Here is a 21,815-nt window from a genome sequence, read left to right as displayed (position 1 = left end):
TGATCAAGGCATTGAATGGTCATGAGTAAAAAATGGACATGGAATACTTGCTAGCCTTGATTTTAAATCTTTTATAGTTTTATTATATTTTGGTGAGACCATGGTTATCAAATCAAAATGATAAAATTTTTTAGAATTATTTTTAGACATAAAAGAAATTATGAATTTATAAATCTTAAAAAAAAAAGAAGCAAGTATATGTGTTCTTATCATAAAATCATATTTTATGGTCCATATTCCATGATTGCATTTTAATGACAAGAGAATAATGCATGATTCATATTATTTAATTTGTATAATATTGTTTCAGTAAAGAATAAACATATTATCTATGATAACTTCAATTTAATTAGAGAAGTTATATAATTCTTTGTAACTAGTTAGAATGCTTTCTATTTGTTGGGTGGAAAATTTCATACATTTTATAATTTGGATATAGATTTTATAGTATTGTATGGTCATATATGAAATTATATATGATTGTTCTTGATAACATGAACCATGGTGGATATGGTTTTAGTATCCACAATAAAAATAATTTTATAGGCATCCAATAGTTGGCATGAAAATCTCAAAAAAAGACTATATAAAGCATGAGTTTACTAAAAAAAAAAAAATTTTTAGGGTGATTATATTTGGCATCATACTTATTGATGCATACTCTCGTATTGAGTTAAAATAAAAGTTTTATGGAAAAGAAATATTATGATATAGAATATATATTAGTTATCTTTTCATTAAGGGTGTATTTGGAGGCATCTTATTATTAAAAAAAAAACCCCCACCAAATAATGAAAAAATAAATGCAATGACAAATTGATTAAAATATATATATATTGATAATTGATTGGGATTTTTTTTAATAAAATAAATGCATATTTGCACATGATAAGGGTAATGATTTCTTATAAATTTTAAATAAAAGAAATAAAAATACCACCATTGTATTGTAAGATTTGAGTATAATTTTAATATGTGTAAATTATATAAGTTAATAAGTTTAGTATAGCTTTTTAATGGAAAATCATTAAAAAAGGGCCTTAAATATCTTAAAATGACTAAAATGGTTTGATTAATCCAAATTGAACTAGAAGAATAATTGTATTAAATATGTATAAAAGTGTAGAAATAAAATGATTGAAAATTTTATATTAATGAGTATTGAGTTGTGGCTACAACCAATGCCAACTATTTCTTAAAGTAAAAAGAATGACGCAACAATGTCTAAAGCATATAAATGATGTGCAAAATGAAAAATTTGGAAATATCAGCCTATAAAGTGATTATATTAGAGATTGAATCTCAAATGAGGGTAATTATCATAAAAAAAAATTCAATTTCAAGATATTTGGTTAGTAATACTACAAGTAAAATGAATTTAAACCCTTACTATTAGACACTAATAATAGGAATCCAACTTTAAATTTGTAAGCTCTAATTACAAAGTTTAATAGATAAAAATAAGTTATTATTATGTGTCGATTCAATACTAGTAAAATCTATTCAAATTTTAAAAACTAGAGTGATCTATTGCATGAAAAGAATGAGTTTTTATACTCTTAATGGAGTTTATTATTTTAAATATCCAAAACAATGGAGATATCATGGAAACTCTATCAATATAAACATAATAGTGAGGCTGCTTCAACAAGAAGAACCAGAGTCTTTTTTGTAATTATTTATGAAAAAGATAAGCACATGACTATAATAGTATTAAAAACAATTATAAATCTCTAATAAAGGATTAAGTATTATGTGTTATATCCTTAATTTTAATACTAAGAATTGAGATTTAATTTTCGGATACTATCAACTCTATTAGAATTTTAAAGTATATATAATAATTGAATGTTTAAACTGAAAGATACTTTCTTTTATTTATAATATTTATTTATGCAAAAGATTAAAAGATTAAGCACCGGTATTTAGGGATGTCAATGGGTAGAATATGAGTAGGGTAGAGCATTTCTCATCTCCATTCTTAAATTTTTATATTATACCAATCTCCATACCTATACTCAATGAATATTTTAAATTTATTATTATCTCTATCTTTGAGGGTATTTAATGGGTATGGAGATTACCCATACCCATATCTTTAAAAAAAATTAAAACTAAAATTTATTTTTTAACCTTTTTTTAATTTTTATCTTGTATATTTAAATAAAATTTTTTATAAATATATGTTAATATATTTTTTTCAATAAAAATATATTAATTCTAATTAATCTAAAATAATAATTTATATTATTTAATAAAAAATCTATTTACTAAATGTATATAAATATATATAAGGTACAGGTATAGGATGGATACTATATTATTAAATAAAATTTAAAATCTTAAACATCTACATCTACATCTACATCTCCATCCCTATCTCTATCCCCATCTCCATCTCCATAATATAATATATATAACCATCTCTATTTGGATAAAAAAAATCGAGTTTCTCAGTGGATATGAGTAAGATTGATATTTTTACCAATATTTTAAACAAGTAAATGATTATTGATAGTTTAGAATGTGGTGTATCTTACATTAAATAAAAGATTTATTATTAATGAATATGTTTAATTTTTATATTAATTTTATTTATATTCTGAATAATTATATTTAAACAGAAATAATTATTATATAATAAATAATCATAACTATTTAAATATAAATAAATAATTATTAATATAAATCATACTTATATAAATAGTTATAATTATTTAAATAAAAATTTATATTTATTTATTATAAATAGAGCTTTTAATGTAATCATTTTTAGTACTTTTATTCAAAGAATTTCAAAATTTTATTATATACTAAAAACATAAAAACTTTTACAAAACCATTCGTCCGAAATTAAAATTTATTTTTATTTTATATATATATATATATATATATATTTTTTTTGTTAGCACCCTAGCGAGCAACTTTCTTAGCGCCTATCTTCAAATCTTTATCAGTTAGGCCTGACTGTTCCGTCTGGAATCAGGTTCCCGATGAAAGTCTTTTCTTCCCTGTTACTGTTATATTTTATTATCTTAATTTTATTCACCCTCTCTTTCTTTGTAATTCAAGCTACAAGCTCGTTTTACTATTCTTCACACTTGCTTCAACTCTCGGCCTGATCTGTAGAACTTTTCTTTAGAGTTAAGGCATGCTCTGAAGTTTGACCCTTTATTGGAAAACTGGCAGACAAGTTTTCTAGCTTTTTGTTACCGCTCGAAACTCAAACGTTGGTTTCCTTTAAAAAAGAAAAAGAAAAACTCAAAAGTTTGTTTGTGCATAGCAAAGCTGCAGAGGGACCGGACTGAAGCCCTTTTCGTTTTTGTTAACTTGAGCCTAAACTCTTTGTCTAGTCCAAATAAAAGGTAAATAAACATCCAAAGTCCTAGAAATGAATAGAAGGTGGCAATAGCAAATGATTGATTGGGCCCACCTCATCTCCTTGGCCTTTCATTACGCCTATTCAAGAAACAACATAACCGGAAAAAAACTTTTTTTCCTTGATTTTTTTATTCCCTATCCTCCTTAGCTCCGAAGGCAGTAAAGTGTGATGAGTCAATATAAAAACATTCGTCTTTGTCAAAATTATATCAGCTCAAGAAAGCTTATCATTGGAATCGAACGGTAAAAGTGATAAAAGTTCTCAAATTTAATTTGATTTTTTTTAAATATTACATAATATTATAAAATTTAAAAATTTAAAAATTTAAAAATTGATTTAAATTTAAATCAAATTTTTATTTAATTTAAATCGAATCGAATTAAATTTTATTGATTTAATTTAATTTATTATTTTTATGTATTATTTTAATATAAAATTTTAATATATTTAATAGATTTTGATATAAATTATTATTTTTATTTTATAAAAATTTGAAATATATATAAAAACTAAAAAAATATATAATTATATATATTTTTATTTTTTATATTTTAATTTAAAATTTATTTCAAATTTAATATATATATTTAATATTCAAATATGATTCCAATCAAATAAAAAATCACTTCAAATTAAATTAAATATTACAATTTCAAATCAATTTTTAAATTTTTCAAAATTTTTTCTTAGCCTATCAAATAGGAGGTGAACCTCAAACTGAATTTTTCTCCTTCGTATTCTGTTTATTTTAGTTTTACTTACCCTTTTCAGTCTTGTCTCATTAATTTTTTGAACAAACTTAATTGATTTGATTGTAGATGCACATTTCAGAATGTAATCTCCAACATTTCTCCATCTTCCTTCATTTGACAATTCTGACACAACTTTCAATTCAACTTCTAACAACACAATGTCAAATTCCTTCAACACTTTCATTTTGATAGAATAAGGTTTAAGTATCTTAATTAAAATATCAAACCTTTACTTTGAATGTTCAACTAAGAGTTTCATTTTCAACTTTATTACATTGCAAAAGTGATTGACTTCATTACTTCAATCGAGGTCAATCCTTTCCAATTTTTGTCTCATAAAAAAATAAAGAAATTTATTTAATTCGCACAAGAGGCTCAAACTCCAATAAATCTGCTGTTTTCATAGGAAAATGCTGATTCCACCGAGGGATATCCATATCCTTTCTTTTCCTGCACAGTGTCATTTATAAAATAATAATTTGGACAGATGACCACAGTAATTGGACGAATTATATATCGACAGTTTTGCAACCCGTGAATTAAATTAAATAATTAAATTAGGGGGTAGCAAATTCGATGAAAATAGAAGCAAAGAAAAATAAAAGGACGTGGGGCCCATAGAGAAACCAAAGACACAACTGTTTGACATAAAATCTGCCACCCAAATTCCAAATCATAACCGTTCAAAGGCCTTCAAGATGGTCCCCATCTTCCCTTATTACAACCCACGATTTATCTTCTTCTTCCTCTTTCCTCTGTAGTTTAAAGAGCATCCAAATCCAACAAGAAAAACAAAAACCTCAAACTAAACTCAAACTTGTTTTGGTGTTCAAGGTTTGAAAGGAAAGACTTGGGTACCTTTCTTTTAGTTTGATTTGCTTATTTGTTAATGGAGAAAGAGAACAAGAAGATAGATGCAGCAGGTTTGGAAGGGTTTTCTCCTGTCTCTACAACTAGGATTTTCTGGAATTCCAGGAAGAGATCAGGTAGTGTTACTTCTTTTTCTGTAATGATTTGACAAAATACCCTTCAACCTATTTCTTAAAATTCATTGGTCTCCATGGTTTTGAAAATTGTAAGACTCAATTAAGCAAGGGAGGAGAGCTGAAACCCTGTTTTTATTTTATGTTCATTCCAACTTAAATTCATTTATTACTTTTGTTTCTTCAAGTTTTTGGTTGACAAAAAAAAAAAAAGAAAACTTTGATTAATTGAGGTTAGAGTAACATTTTATGGGCCATGGTGATATTATGAATTCAATGTTAATGAGTTGTGCTGCTGTGTTTACTTTGCTGGTACGTTAATATACCTGGTTTGGTTAAAAGTTATTGGTTGGCTTACCAATCTCTCTTCCTCTCTCATTATCATATCTTTTTCTTCTACCATATGTCTTTATTAATTTTATTATTTCATTTTCTTGTCTATTTCTGTATTATCTAAACCAGCAGGTTTTTCTGCCTTTTTGTTTGACTTTGGACGGATGCCATGCCAACATCTTTTTATTGCTTAATCATCCAGCTAACCATCACTGTAGTCTACTACTAATTTTTAAAACGTTGCAGTTGCTTTGCTTATAAAAAAGATTGAGAAACCTCTAGTAAAAGTTTAGGAAAAATTAACTAGTCCAACTACCTCTTATCATTTCTTTAACTCTAGAGATCAGACTATAGTTAGTTACTATTAGATGATTGTCATCTAAAATTTTGATAAAAAAAAAAAAAAAAAGACAAAAAACCTTTGAAAGAAAAATCGATTGAGCTCCCTTGTTGAGGTCATCCTTTCAATGGTTTCAGTAAAAAGAAGAGCTTTTGAAAAAAAAAATGAAGAGTTGCAGCGACGTAGATTTGTCATACAAGGTTGAATTTTCCTCCACCAGAGGTGGCCCCTTAGCTGGCATGCCGAAGGTGCTTTCAACCTTGTAGTGACTTATGAATCCTGCTTATTAAAAGGTGATTTGTATTGATTTCAAGGGAAGCCTACGTATATATAAGCGACTTCCCGTAAATTTAGACTCTAACCTTTGGCTAAGTGTGGCCACCTTCCACATACTATTGGATTAGATACATTGTTCATAATTTATGTTATAGATTAGAAATGTATCCATAGTTGCTTGGAACTAGAATGTTTAACTTCTTTCTGACAGCTAGCGGGAGGAATGTAGACAAGGTAACAGAAGAGACTGCTAATATGATACCCACCAAACAGGAAGAAGAAACTCCTGATCAAGAGAATGTGCCAGATTCAGCAACAGCTTCTGAACTTTCTGGGCGCCGGAAGGCTCTCTTTGAACCACTGGAACCTATAAAAAATGTCAATGGCCGGCGACCATCGGCTGAATCTTTACTTCCCCCACCAGACTTTGATGCTGCAAGCTATCCAAAGGGCTGGTTGATTGGAAAGAAGAGGAAGCTGGTAAATGTTGATGTTGTTGAGAGCATGCGAAGGATTGCAGTCCAGGAAATGAATAGAAAGGTCTATTCCTAGACTTAATCTCCTCTTAAAACACTAGAATTTATACATTTACGGAAGTCACACAGGCAGGAGAGAAATTATTAAATAGACGTTTCTTATCTTGTCAGCCAAAGGCTTAAGAAATCAAGATGCTATAAATGAAAGCATAAAAAATCCCCACTGTTATTACTTGCGTATGGCCTCTTGATATATTGGGTCTGCAACTGATATAGTAAGAGAGGTATATAGGGTAGGCTCTCTGAGCATATGCAGACACATTTTTAGGGATGGTGCAAGGTAACAGCAAAAAACCAAATGGTTAATTTTTGCAGGACCGGGAAATTGATGGCTTAAATGAGCAGTTGGAAGAGGATGCAAGGTGCCTAGAACATCTGCAACTTCAACTTCTACAAGAGAAAAGTAAACGGTCAGAGGTAGAGAGAGAAAATACAATGCTTCGAGAACAGATATCCATGCTGATGAATCTGTTGCAGGAAGGTGATGAAGCTCCAGATGAACCTTAAAAATTCATTTAATTGTAGTTTGTTTATTCTTTTGTAGAGTTGTTTGAAAGTAGTAAGAAGACAGGATTCATGCAAATATACATACATGCATGATCGTGAGGGGAGAAATAGGTGAAGTCATCATTGTAGTATGTTTGGCGTTGTGAGTGGCTTTCTTATGCTTATTATTGCTTGTAAGTTGTAAGTAAGTCTCAAATCTTATGCCATATCATCTAAATAATTTGTTTATCTGTTAGCTCTATTCAACTACAAATGCCACATATTACCCAAAGTAGCAGCTTGTGCATTTCACACTTATTTGTGCATTTGACCTAAGGATTTAAACTCGTTGGTAAATATTATTTTTAGTAAACATTTATTCTCCAAACATTAAATTTTTCATTTTATTTTTCTTTAATTTGGGGAAGAGAGCATTCAAAGTTCAAATCCAACTTTTTTTTTAGCGAAGAGTACCCGCATTTATCATTGAGGCAACTACTTTAATAGCCAAAATAATAGATTTTGATTCTTTAAAAAAGGGGTTAAAACCAATGAGTTAATGAGTTTTCTTTGATAGATTCATGAATGTAAAAGTTGGGATAAAATTTTAACACAATTGTCACATCTGTGCTTACTGCAAACTTCTAATCCCACCAAACGTTGCCAGCAAGGAAACATGTTGGATTAAATCAAATCTTAATCCTAGCCCTTCTAAGTTCAATGGCCACTGAAGAAAACCATCTATAACTCCTAAGCTTACATTTAAAGATCGCAGCATTTATTCCAAGTTCCAACAAGCTTCTATTGGCCTAATTAAATGCACCACGTACAAGAACAATCATTCTTGTCCTTATCGTTTGATTGTGTCTATTACATCATGCATGTGCTGACATAGCAGTCTGATCAGTCATTTTTGTGACTTGGTAGCATTCAGTATTTTCCCCTCAAGCCATATTCAGCTATTGCATTTATACAGCCAGTTGATCATCAAGGCGAAAAGGTAGTTGGTGACCAAAAGGAGCAATATAATTTTCCTCCCAAATTGAACGACTAAATATTCTTATGCCATTAGACATAGAAAATATATACAAACATGGCCAGAAGAGTTTCACTAATATTTACAATGAAGAACACCAAAAAAAGGTTCTAGTTTGAACATGGATTCATCAGCACGGATTTCAAAATCCTCTCTATCTTTAAGTTTAGTTAGCAAACTGCAACTATTCTTCTTACTCTTGTAGAAGAAAAGGCTTTAGGTTTATCATTATATGGCTTCAGTTGAAAAAACCTTCAGTAGTGAAGCAATCCAGTGAAGATTAAGAAGAAGATCCCCTACGTCACAACTTAATTGTGACTTAAAAGAATTGATAGAAAAGATGCGAGAAGAGAATAGAATTTACAGAAAGAGAGAAGAAGAGTATATAGAATAGAGGGGAAAAATAGCTTTTTCGTTCATATCCTGGAAAGTACAGGACCGGTGCTAATATAGCATTACACATGCGCTTACTCTCGCATCACAATAACAGAAGTCATAAAAGTCATAAACAAATACTGACAAAATAGATGCTTCTCCTAACAGATTCTATTGACAGCTTTCTACACCAAATTCTATGCAAATGAGATAAAGATCTACTGCCACATCACTTTTGACTGCTGCACCATTTCGGATGCTGCCAATTCAGCTGCTTCCAACTCTGTAACCATCTCCTCACCGTTGATGCCACCTTCTTGATCATTGTTCAGTATCTTGTTGCTACTTGTTCCCTTAATAATCATCACATTGCCTTCTACTTTTGCTGATCCTTGTCCCCAAGGATCAAATGATAGAATTGGGATTTGACAACATAGTAATCTTCCCAAATAGCATATTTAGGTCCCAAGTTTGACCAAATAACTAACAATTGAGTCACAGCCTGATTATACCTTTTAACTATTCTCTTATCAATAGTTGCAGGATATACTAGGGGTTTACCATCATCATTCACCTCTGGTGGAGCAATACTAGGCAATGTCTTATTTCTAACTTTCCTCTTCAACAAACTCATGTGGAACACAGGCTGAATCCTTGCAGTAGGAGGTAGCTTCAATTTACAAGCTACAAAACCAATTTTGGCTATAGTATTTAAAAGAAAGCTTCAAAATTTTCTTAAAGGCTAGTGAATAATGCCTATAAGGTTGTAGCTTCAAATACACTTCATTACCAATGTTAAAAACTCCCTTTCACTGTGCCTTCTATCTGCATAATACTTCATTAGCTGTTGAGCCTTCTCTAATTGGTCCATCATTAGTCTACCTAACTGTTCTCTCTCGAGTTCTTCAATTGATGACACTTTTGCATAACTGCTAATCCCAAGCCATCTTAGGAGGTTTATTGCCATATAATGCTTGAAATAGGGACATTCCTAAAGTAGAATGGTAACTAGTATTATACCACCATTCAGCTAATGGTAACCATTGAGCCTAATTCCTTCGTTTAAAAAAAAGCATGCACCTTAACGCTATGTTTAGATAAATATTAATAAAAGAAAAGAAATGAAAGGAAAGGAAAGGAAAAGAAGGTTTTTTAAAAGAAAAGAAAGGATACATGTACCCCTTGTTTGAATAATTAAAATTAATAAAAGAAAAGAAAGAAATTCTAATAACCATTGTTTGGATAAATAGTGAAAGAGAAAGGAAATAATTTATTATAATAATTTTTTCTAATTATAACCTTTCATTGTTTGTAATTTTAAAGCATTCCTCTTCAAAAATACTCAATTATTGTCTCATTTCTTTGTTTATCCATCTATACAACAAAATATTAGTAATAATTATTATTATCATAAAAATATATACACTAACACTTGTATGAAAGAAAATAATATTAAAACAAAATTGAATTAGAGAATTTTGAGATATGAGGCATTTAACAGTAAATCATACATACTACAAATAATAATACTAATATTTATCAATTTCTCACATATATTAATTCTTATAATACTAATATTTACCAATTAAGTTTATGTGAAAAACATACTGATATGTTTATAATCATAGCCAAATTAATTGTGTCTCAATGAAGCATTTCCCTTTTCCCATTTTTCTTTCTACAATATCCTGGAATTGCTGACATCTCAAATTATAATACACTACATATAAAAATAAAAAATTTTGAGCTAGTTCGACATTTCATAAACTTAAAATTCATATTAAATCATCTATCAAAATTAAATAACTAAAAATTATAAAAAAAATTTTATATTGGAAGAGACAAGTGAAAGTTACTTGCAAAAAGAGATGACTTTGAAAACTTATAGGAAGGGCTAGGTTTTTTTTGCTAGGCTTTCGTATTAATAAAAAGATGGATATAATAGTCTTTTTATAAAATAATTTTTTTTTTTAACTTTCCTTTCCTTAGCTTTTTCCCCAAATTGGAATATTAAAAAAGTGAAGACTATAGGGGAAACCAAGGGTTATTGAGTTTTTACCTCTTTTCTTTCTTTTAAATTAAAAGTTTATCCAAACAAATAAAGGGTTTTTCTATTTCCATTACTTCCTTTATTTTCCTTTTTTTTCTTTCGCTTCCTCTCAATCCAAATATACTATAAATATTGCTTTAAGCACTAGTTCACTCTCTTAATTTGATCGTCTGATTATGGATGATTGGCTGTATTGAGATGAACATTGGTTCTTAGTAATTTTCTTGAAAGAATAAACTTGTGAATGTTTTATCCCTATAAAAAATGGTGGCTTGAGTGTATCATGCAATTTATGAACATGGTTTAAATAAAGTTTAGCTATTTCAATGACTATGACAAGGTGATCCAAGGGCAAAAAATGAGCGTACTTAGTGAATTTATCCATTATAATCAGTATGCAATTGAACTTGTAAAAATGTGGTAACCCTTTAACAAAGTCCATTTTAATTATTTTCCAAGCTTATGTAGGAATGGGAATTGGTTATAATAAATAAGGGTAAGCTACATACTCATCTTTGTTCTTTTAACAGGTGTCACATTGTTGAAAATAGATTTTGTACTTGCTTCTTCATGTTTGACTAGTAAAAATAGAGCTTAACTTTGTGATATGTAGCTTAAGTTCCTAAATGACCTTTTTGGAATCATTTAAAGCTTGTATATTCTTTTCTCTTAACTAGCCATGATTTCCAACATAGACCTTTACCTTAAATCTCAACACACCTTTATAAAAACATAATGTGATTTATAGTTTGGCTGAACAACTAACATCTTGATTTGTTCTTATAAATTGGTTATTTATTAAGGTGAAGAAATGTTGTAAACAAGTAAAATAGGATGTGCTGGGAGATGACAGAAAGGAAGATTTAAGCAAATCTTGAAGTATTAAATGTAGTGGCATGCAGTGGTAGATGGTGAAGTAAGGCTAAATAAAAAAGAGAATGAGATTGATGAAAAGATTTAAGAAGAAAGAGTTGCAGAGAGAACTAAGTAAATTTGGCAAAAGTCTCCCTAAAAGTTTTCCAATAAACTGTAGAAACTCTTATTTATAGGTTTTCAAGAATAAAAATTACATATCTTAAGTATTGAATAGGAATAATGATGAATAATGGAAAAATTGACTGTTACAGAAAGGTATTAATGTATTGATTAATGGAAGTCTAATTAGCTTTTAGTGATAAGCATAGTAAATATAAAAGTTCACTATCTGTTCTAAAAGGAGAAGCACTTATACTTTAGGGAAATATTAAAAGAAAACTTCTTAACTATTTTCATATCTGATCTACCATGCCAAACTCTTCGAAACATCCCAATAATAGAATTAGCCCAAGAACCCTACTATATTCATGGGTTATTTTCACTTTTTTTTTTTCAGTAAAGTAACATTCAGGGAAACATCTTTTGTGAAATAACTCTTAGTGAAGCAATTTATGTTTTAAGAGTTTTTGGTAAAGGTGTTGCTTTTGTTCTTTGAGAAAGTTATTCAGAGAACAGCTTTTTCATGAAAGAGTTGTTCCTTAAAATAATTGTTCTGTAAATAACTATTTTGTAAAATGGTTGTTCTATGAATAGCTATTTCGTAAAATAACCTTCACTGAAACAGTCTTAACATCTGTTCTGACTTATTCTCAATTTTAATAATTTTAAAAAAATTTAAAAGAATAAAATATTAGTAACCAAAATCAACTATCTACATTTCACCCTCTACATAAGAATTCTTAGTACAAGAAGTTTTCATGCACTAATATAATAAAAGAGTAAAAACAAAAACCATATGAAAATAAAATATATTTATTCTTGTAATTTAAAGATGTATGAAATAAGTTTCATGAAAGAAAAAAAAATTATATATTTGTAACCATATATGTGTGGATTTATTGCCTTTGCATGAAAATTGTTTAATAAAAATCAAATAATGTTTCATGAATGGAATAAGCAAATTTTAATATTGTAAATCACTCGCAAAAGTGCGGGCTGCATATTAATTATGTGAAAAAATTGAAGGTTTAATAATATTTATCTAAAGTTATGTTTGTTAAAGTAAGTAAGTATTTAATAAAAAAGCATACACACGATGCCGTAACATTAAGATTCACAAGTAAATAAAATAAATAAATAATCAATTAATTAATTAAATATAAATTTTAAATCTTAATATTTATATCTATTTTTTCTATTCATATTGCAAATGTAAAAAAAAAAAAGAAAAAAAAAGAAAAAAGGAAAAACTAATTAATTGATAATGAAGTGCGAAGGGGCAAATTACTTGTCTAAACTAAATCCACGATCCTAGATAGCCCAACTCTAATCAAGTTTGGGCATTGATAGAACTGAACTTGGTCTTGATCCAAGTAAATTAATTTATTAATAATAATATAATTTCATTTATTTTAAATGAAACATAAATTTATGAAAATTATTTATTATTTTAGGTAATAAAATAATGTTTAAATGAGGGGTCGGATTTTGGGTTTAAAAAAGAGGAATCTAACATACACCCAAACCGGGCCTGATTTGAAGTTAAAGCAAACCAGCTCAAATGCTTAGTTGCTCTCATTAGGGCTGTAAACGAGCCGAGCCGAGCCGAGTAGTGAGAAGCTCGAGCTCGAGCTCGACTCACAACTCGGGGCTCGATACTCGGCTCGAGCTCGATCGAGTTTTATTTTTCAAGCTCGAGCTCGATTCGTGATCGAATTCGAGCTACTCGAGCTCGCTCGATTAAGCTCGATTAATATGTAAAAATAAGCTCGATTTGTATACTCGACAAGAGTTCGATTATTCATGCTCGAACTCGAACTCGAACTCGGATTCGAAATATTTTTTTAATTAAAAAAAATAAAAATATATTTAAATATAAAAGTTCGATTAGGCTCGCGAGCTACTCGAGTCACATATAAGAATACTCGAATTCGGCTCGATCGATAAGTCGAGCTACTCGAGCTCGAGCTCGACTCGACAATAATCGAACCGAATTCGAGTTTTTTTCGAATCGAACCCGAGTAGCTTACGAGTACTAATGTATCATTTACACCCCTAACTCTCATTAACACGAGTTAGAAGCAGCAGGGAAACATATATAGTTAACACTCAACAGGAAACAAGCAACACGTGTTTTGCTTTTTTTATGAAATTGATGTTGGTTGACAAAAAAATTGGGCCCATTCTGTAACATGGCACGGTTTGGTGGGGGACCTTTCTCTCCTCACTGGAGCCATGTTTGGAGGCCAAAAATTATTGCAATTTGGACCTTAAATATGGCTCCAGTGCAGTTGGAAAGGCCCCCACCACACTGCCACACTGCCACACTGCCACATTGCTAGACAGCTCTCTTTTTGGAGGACAAAGAGTAGATCGATTTATGATGCATTGTTCCTTCTTTTCATTTATGCTTCGTTTGTTTAATTAAAAATGATTTTTTAAAAATAATTTCTACATTTTAAAGTTTTTATTTAACAGAAAATTAACTAAATAACAGAAAATAATCTACTGGTAAAAAAAAAAAGATAATTTTATTGAAAAGTAAAATTACTTATTAATATGTTTAAATATAATTTTACTTAAGTCAAATTTTATACATGATTTTTTTAAACATAAAATTAATTTAATTCAATTTAAAATATTATTATATTAATAAATAATATTTTTATTTAATTTTAAAAATAAAAATATTAATATTAAAAGTTTTTAATATTTTAATATTAAATATTTTTATATTTATACTCAAGTAAGACTTTGAATATAATATTTTAAGTTTGAATTTATTTTAATTCTACTTGAAATATTTATATATTAATAACAAATATTTTATTTAATTTTAATTAAAAAATTAAAATATTAGCATTAAAAGTCTTTTGATATTTCAATTATAAAAATTTTTATTTTGTATACTATTAAACATGAATATTTTTAATATTTCAATAATAAATAGTATTATATTATTATTTTAATAATAAATAATAACATTTTTATTATTTTAATAATTAATGTTAAATAGCATAATAACATTATTTTCTCAATATGAATATTTTTAATAATTTCTTATTATTTTTCAGTTTAAAATATATAATTTTATATTTTATTTATTGTGGTATTTATATTACTATTTTAATAATAAATATAAATAAAAAGATTGTTGTTATGATTTAACAATAGATACTTCCAATATAAAATATAAATATTTTAATAATATATATTACTATTTTAATATTAATAAAAATAATATTTTGAGAATAATAATACTATTTAAATATTTTAAAATATTAATATAAAGAGTAATAAATAATTTTATTTTAAATATTTCTATATTAATATAATATTTTAATATTATATATTATTATTAAAATATAAATATTCTTGAATGTTAATAATAAATAATTTCAATACACTTTAATAACAAATAATTTTTAATATTTTAATAATTATATTAATATTATTTGAAAAAAAAACAGATTTTTCAAAAAATAACTAAATAATATAAAATAATTTTCATTAACTCATCCAAATAATAAAATTTTTTTTACTTTTTAAAAAAATGTAAACATTTTTCAAAAAAAATTTTCTAGAAATCAATTTTTATAAAACAAATAGTCTTAAATGCTGAAACTTTCACGACACTCAGTGTTCCAACCTTTTCTTTTTCTTTGCAAAAGAGAATCATCTACAAATGCATAAATATACTATATGAAAATAATATTTTTAGATCTACACTATTCATAAAATTCAAAACTTTTATGTACAATAATTTTACTACTGTAATTGGATTATTAGTTCTTATTCTTTACCTAAAGAATCTATCATTAAATTAACTTTAAATAAAAATAGGCAAAACTGCCTATGAAGTCAAATGAAATAAAAGTGAACAAAGTGCAGGGAATTTATTAATGTATCAAATTTCATTGTTACATTACTATTTCAGTCTCCTTGTAGTGTCTTTTTCGGAGGGTTGGGACGCAATGCTTGAAATGCTATTTCAGTCCTTTTGAAATTTAACTTTTAGGCAGGAAAATGGAAGAGACACAAACAAACAATAGAGAGATATTGCACATTTTGGAGAAAGGAGGAAAGAGTTGAAAACCACCATGATTAGTCTGGTTGTGAATTTTCTTTTACCCATAGAAAAGGTGGAAGGTGGTAGTTTTTTTCTTTGCGCAGTTGGCAAGTGGCAGTATTTGGAGCTCCTTACAACCTTTTAGCAAGACCATTCAAATTTTTTTGCTTGATGCTTTTACTCTAAATTCTAAGAGGATGCATATACTTATGTCCAAAAGCAAATAGCAAATAGCAAAAGTTTCAATCGAATGGAGTCTTAGTATAGTAACACAAAAATGCACACAAACAAATCTATCTCAAAAAACATAAAATGTGAAAAATACATGATCATGTAATAATTTGTACGAGCATTTTTTGTAACACAATGAAAAATGAAAATTCAGCGTCATCTTGGACCAACATCTATGGAAAAAGCCTACGTCCAGTTATTTCCAATTGTTTTGATATTTTGGATTTATTGGGATATGGTTCACATGCAAAAGAATTCAACATCGTTAGACAATCTGAATGAAATATTTATGAAGGATCAAAGAACCTGACAACTTAAATCGTTGGGCTCAAATAGTGTCTAACATGTGTGTATGGATTCTCTGATGTACTCTCATGGGTTTAAGTGTGGTTTATTTTTTCAACAAATGGTATCAGAGCCAAGATTACGGCAGATTCAAGTCCAATGGTGTTGCTGGAGGAGAGATTGTTGGCAGATCGAAGATTGATCACGTCCATCAACTCTACGTGTTCGAATGTCAATATTAAAAAAATTTAACTTGAATGCAACGAATCTACGATGTTAACAAAAATTTAGAGAATTGAGTTCAATTCTCAAGAAAACTAGCAAAATTAGATGCAAAGAAACGATGAAAATTTATATTTTTAAACAAAAAGAAGAAAGGGAAGAAATTTCAAATTTAAGCTGATTTTCTGTTTAATTAAGCTTGCTGCACAATTTCTCTTTTTAATTAAGCCAAAGATTAAGCATAAGTACTCTCCCTGTAAATTTTCCTTTGTCTTTTTATCTAGTTATTAACATCTTAAGTCTTAACCCCATTTTCAGATTGATGTAAATAGAGTGGGTAGTGGAGAAGGTATTCTGCAGTGTGCTCCTTCCATTAGCACTCCTTAGATAATTCATTGGTGATAATAGGAAAATGTATTCAGCTACGGATGATGGTGAGGTAGCAATTAGATGCTCGTGAAGCACGTCGTTACTTCCCAAATGCTTTGATCTCTGTCTCCGTCTCTTTCTTTGTCAGGTTAACTCTCTTTTAACCTAAACTTTCTAAACTCTAAAGCAAAATAATGATGTAAATACTGGTAAAACATATGACTGATAAGGATGAAGGCATTTTTGATGCTTGATGTGGTTTTTGATTTTGTTTTAATTTCATCTGGGGCTTAGAACTTTGAGATGGGTTCTTGCTGCTCATCTGTAGCCAAAGGAAAAAGTGACTGCAAGGGATACCAAGTGACAGATGCATCCACGGCTTTGAAAGCCACAACATGTGCTTCACTCAAGAAGCAGAATCAAAGGCAGGGATCGGGGAGGTGGAGGTGGAGGAAGAAACTGAGTGGGTTAATGCCCATAATGAGTTAGAGCTCCATCTTATACTGGGGAGAATGTTTCTGAATGGTGCCAGCAATGTTGCATGCTTTTATACCCAATAGGGGAAGAAAGGTACCAATCAGGATGCCATGCTTGTTTGGGAGGTTAGTCTTACTGCCTCAGATATCTTCTGTGTAGTGTTTTCTTACTGTGTCACTTTCTTTGGCATGACTTCTCTATCATTATCACTTAAATTGAGTATGTTATGTATTTATTTTCTTTCTTTAGTTGAAAACATTTATATATTTCCTTTTTTTCCTCTATGGCATCAATATGTGAAGACTTGGTTTCAATGTTTCTATAATACAATTTCAGTTCAAGCAGTGACAGAATATTCTGTGGTATATTTGATGGTCAAGTTCCTTATGGTCATGAGGTTGCCAAGAAACTCTGAGATTCTCTTCCTATTATATTGTGTACCCAATGGAAAGGAAGTCTTGCCAGTGATAGAGCCCTCTCAATAAGAGCTAAAATGCTCCTGAAAGTAATATTTCTGAGGATACTGCGTCCTTGAGCATGGATGATGAATGCTGTGAGTCATTGGAGATTGAAGAAAATGAACAATTCCCGGAGAGGTATTTGCCTCTTAAACAGTCTATGTTAAAGGCTTTCAAGTTAATGGATAAGGAGTTAAAGTTGCATCCAACAATCGACTGTTTCTGCAGTGGGGCGACTGCTGTTACTTTGGTGAAGCAGGTCTTAGTCATGATATGAACTAAAATTCAAAATTAATCATATCTTTGGATCTGTAAATCAAGCTTTCAGATGTATTACCCAGCTTAAACTTTCAGATTTTGGATAGTTAATGGATTTGGATTATTTTTCTAAACAAAAATTGATAAGTATTTTCAAATTTTGCTGCAAATACTCATGTATCACAAATGAAAAATAGATTAATGTGTGTAGCAAAATTTAGGATTTGAACTTTGTTAAATTGCGCATGCTAATGTAGGCATCTTTGCATTATACATTTGGTTTTCCCGATAAATTTTCCTTTGAGATATCTCAAAACTTCAATTCACATAATCTAACCATTAATGTTTTTTTTTTTGACAAATATAGCTTTCAGGATCTTCTAATTGGAAATGTTGGTGATTCAAGGGCAGTGCTGGCCGTGAGAGACAACGATGATTGTCTGATTGCTATTCAATTGACTGTTGAATTGAAGCCTGATTTGCCTAGTCTTTCTCTCTCTCTCTCATACACGCACACACAAAAACAGACTTTCCCTCTATTTTAGTCAAATAACAATAATACGTTGTGCCAACCTATTTGAATAACTACCGTTCATATATCTGCAGAACTAACAATAATCAGAATATTTATGTTTAGGGGAAGCTGCTAGAATTCAGCAATGCAAGGGTCGGGTCTTTGCCTTGCAAGATGAGCCTGAGGTTGCATTTGTATGGTTGCCCAATAATGATTCACCTGTTTTGGCAATGGCCAGAACTTTTGGGGACTTCTGTCTGAAGGATTTTGGTTTGATTTCCGTCCCAGATGTTTTCTATCGCCACCTTACTGAAAGAGATGAGTTCGTTATTCTTGCCATTGATGCTGTATCTTCATTTTCATAGCAAATCAAAATAGTTTGCTTGAAAATTTTGTGTAGGAGTACGAAACCTAGGGAACCATTTTTGTTCATTATAACCTGTAGGCAAGTCCATTTATAAAATATTCTCCCTTCTGCATTGGTTTCGGCATGTAATCTTTTTGTTGCCAAAATGTGACAATGTGCATAGATGAAGCAATTGAAAAGTTTTATTCTTTGTGTTAGACCGGAAAAAATACGTGCCATCATAAGGACAAATTTGTTTTTTCTTTTTCCCCCTGAACTTAATATAAATTCTCTGAGAGCTGGTTTATAATTTGGAGCAGGTTTGGGATGTCCTTTCAAATAAGGAAGCCATCAATATTGTGGCTTCAGCCCCTATTCGTGCAACAGCTGCCAGAGCTCTTGTAGATTGTGCTACTCGAGCTTGGAGGCCTAAGTACCCTACTTCTAAGAATGGTGATTGTGCTGTTGTGTGCCTCTTTCTGGACCTGCAAGTAATGGAGCTGTGCATGAAAATGACATAACAAGGATTCCTAAGGAATCTGGAGAAAGGATCGATGACAAGGGAGATCCTCATACATCAAGTCTTTGGCAATCTGGTACATTTCAAGGTTCTACTGAACCAATAGAGGAAAGGTGGTCTTCGAAGTTCCCGGGCCAAACTAAGAGGACTCTAGCTGATTGCATTTCTGTTGCTGATGATGTCCATATAATAACCAAATAATCTATAGGTTTGAAGCTGCCCGATGCAGATGATTATTACTCTCATTACGTCTTATGCAGGGTCGGAATTCTTCTGGACTGTGAATGTAGCATATTTCAAGAATTTTTTTCTCTTTTCCAAATATCTCATCTAAACACCTAATATGCTCTGCTCATCAAACCGCCATATTCCAACTTACTTCACGTTTCAACATCTTCTAATCTCAAGCACAATTGAAATGGCAGAGCCCAAATCAAATTCATCACACTTGTCAGGTACGATTTTCTTATCCCCAATCATATATGTTCTTATTAGCTAAAAAAATCAAATCTATTCTTTACTAAAGTCAAGTCCTTTCACCCTTTTTTTAATAAAAGGATCACGGGTTTAGTTGACAAAAGTTTAGAAGAAAAAGTATTGATTTGTTGAGTTGTGCCCTCTTCTTAATTTGATTTTTTCTTTCTTTAATCCCCTATTTGTCTAGGTTTTGAGAAATTAATTTTGCTATCTTGCTAACAATATTGCTATCGTGACATCTTGAGACATGAGAGTGAAATGACCGAAAAACCAAATGAATGGAAAAATTTTAGAAAACAAAGGGATTAAAAATATTTTTGATAAAAAAACAAAATCGAAGGAGTTGGTCATCCCAAATTTTTTTTACTTTTAATAAAATATTTTAAAATGGGTTTAAAAAGTTAAAAAAAATAAATAAATTTTCAATATATGAAATCAGAATTGAGTTTAAAAGTCGGTTACGTATGAAAAGAAATTAACATCCCCACAACACCCATGAAATATACTAATTGATTGCATGTTATCTCTTAATTTTGATTAAAATGGTCCTATTTTGCTTAATGTTCAAAATTAATTCCCTCTCTTCTTTTTTTCTTTTTTGCTTTCTTTCTTTTTGGACAAAAACAATTCAAATATAAAACAAAACACTTTTTTTTCTCTTTTTTTTTTTGAAACAAAAACAAATCAAATTTAAAACAAAACTTTTTTACTTTTTTAAAAAAATTTTGAGTTAAAGTGAAAACTCTTTAAATATCGAAACATTTCTTTTACTTTCCCATAAGTAGGTAGAGTTTAAAAAATATTCCTTATTTAAATGTTTTTAAATTGTCCCACGAAAAATGAGATAACAACTCTCATAAATAATAATTACCGAAAGTCCTCTTATAGTTAGGCAAGATCTCGATATTTATAATTACTTAAGATATTATATTATTTTAAAACATTTTACTTTGAAAATCAATTTTTGAAAATAAATACATGAGGTGTATAAATATAATAACATGTAACGAATGGATGATAATATAATATACAAGACAAAGTATAAATGTATGATAATATGAAAATGCATGTCATAACAATATAAAATGAAATGGAAATAAATGATTGATTTAGGGTTTGGGGTCTAGATTAGGGGTTTAGGGTTTAAGGTTTAAGGTTAAGGTTAAGGATTTAGGGTTAGGTTTTAGGGTTTAGGGTTAGGTTTAGGGTTTAGGGTTTTGATTTAAGAATTTGGGGTTTAAGGTTTGATGGGAAATTTGGGGTTTAAGTTTAGGGTTTCAAATTTTTTTTTCGTTTTTATGGAAATGGATGTGAAATGAATGTAAATTACAAAAATACCATTAATGAATATATTTGTCAAATGCATGACCTAGAAACATAATTACAAACTAAGATATTTTTAAACTTAATATCACAAATATATAATACATACAATTTCAAGACTAAAATGGATTAAACTTAGAAAACTTTAAATTTTAGTTTGAATGTTCCACCATTGTTTATCATTCAATACAACCAAACAATATCAAAAATCCATCAAAAACAACCACCAAACAATATTTTTTCAATGAAACCTTTTGTTTAAACATGTTGCCAAACATCATAAAAACATAATATATAGCATGGATCAAAGAACAAAAAAAATTATCAAGGCATGAAACAAACCTCGGCTAAACACATGCACCCCATGGCCGAACCTTACTAGCCTACCCCCAAGCATTCCTTTATCTCATTTCATCCACACAAGTATTAACCACTTGAAACTTACCTCATAGACTTAAAACAACTTCAACAAACACGTAATAATGATCCAAAAATGGCAAAGAATTCATATGAACCAAAACATTAACCAAACAACAACATATAGATTCAATCAACCATAAAACATTCTAAAAATATATAATATCATTTAAACATCATACACTACCTTTAGAAGCAACAAAAATATAAAGGAGGCCAAAAAAAGTTGTAGCCAAACCCAAAAAAACCATGGCTAAACCTCCAACTTATTTTTTTATGGTGGATTTATGGTTTTTCTCACTTGAATTTTTGCTTCAATTCAACT

General features: G+C 29.4%; 1 protein-coding gene and 1 long non-coding RNA gene across 3 annotated transcripts; both read left to right on the top strand.

Moving 5' to 3' along the window:
• Nucleotides 1-4,892: 4,892 nt before the first annotated feature.
• Nucleotides 4,893-7,350, top strand: LOC111281292 (protein HEADING DATE REPRESSOR 1-like). Its single transcript, XM_022869013.2, has 3 exons — nucleotides 4,893-5,120; nucleotides 6,278-6,606; nucleotides 6,918-7,350. The coding sequence occupies exons 1-3, from the start codon at nucleotides 5,024-5,026 to the stop codon at nucleotides 7,107-7,109; spliced, it is 618 nt and encodes a 205-aa protein (XP_022724748.2). The 5' UTR covers nucleotides 4,893-5,023; the 3' UTR covers nucleotides 7,110-7,350.
• Nucleotides 7,351-16,520: 9,170 nt separating this feature from the next.
• LOC111281291 (uncharacterized) lies at nucleotides 16,521-19,595 on the top strand. 2 transcript variants are annotated; one of them, XR_016335186.1, is made up of 3 exons: nucleotides 16,524-16,848; nucleotides 16,995-17,302; nucleotides 17,514-19,595. It is a non-coding gene; the product is annotated as an uncharacterized LOC111281291 (long non-coding RNA). The 2 variants fall into 2 exon arrangements; XR_016335185.1 differs by having other exon boundaries at nucleotides 16,521-16,848; nucleotides 16,995-19,595.
• Nucleotides 19,596-21,815: the final 2,220 nt, after the last annotated feature.

Source organism: Durio zibethinus, chromosome 28, assembly GCF_047325235.1.
Source record: "Durio zibethinus cultivar Kanyao isolate XHJ-2024 chromosome 28, ASM4732523v1, whole genome shotgun sequence".
In the NCBI taxonomy this organism is placed as follows: Eukaryota; Viridiplantae; Streptophyta; class Magnoliopsida; order Malvales; family Malvaceae; genus Durio; species Durio zibethinus.
Note: the sequence above shows the minus strand (reverse complement) of the source record. Positions and strands in the feature narration are given on the sequence as shown.

What these genes read in the sequence shown, in the direction of transcription:
- LOC111281292 (XM_022869013.2), top strand. Translation starts at nt 5,024, where the DNA reads ATGGAGAAAGAGAACAAGAAGATAGATGCAGCAGGTTTGGAAGGGTTT. An exon ending in GAATTCCAGGAAGAGATCAG is followed by an intron (nt 5,121 to 6,277) that starts GTAGTGTTACTT and finishes TCTTTCTGACAG; the next exon opens with CTAGCGGGAGGAATGTAGAC. An exon ending in TCCAGGAAATGAATAGAAAG is followed by an intron (nt 6,607 to 6,917) that starts GTCTATTCCTAG and finishes TAATTTTTGCAG; the next exon opens with GACCGGGAAATTGATGGCTT.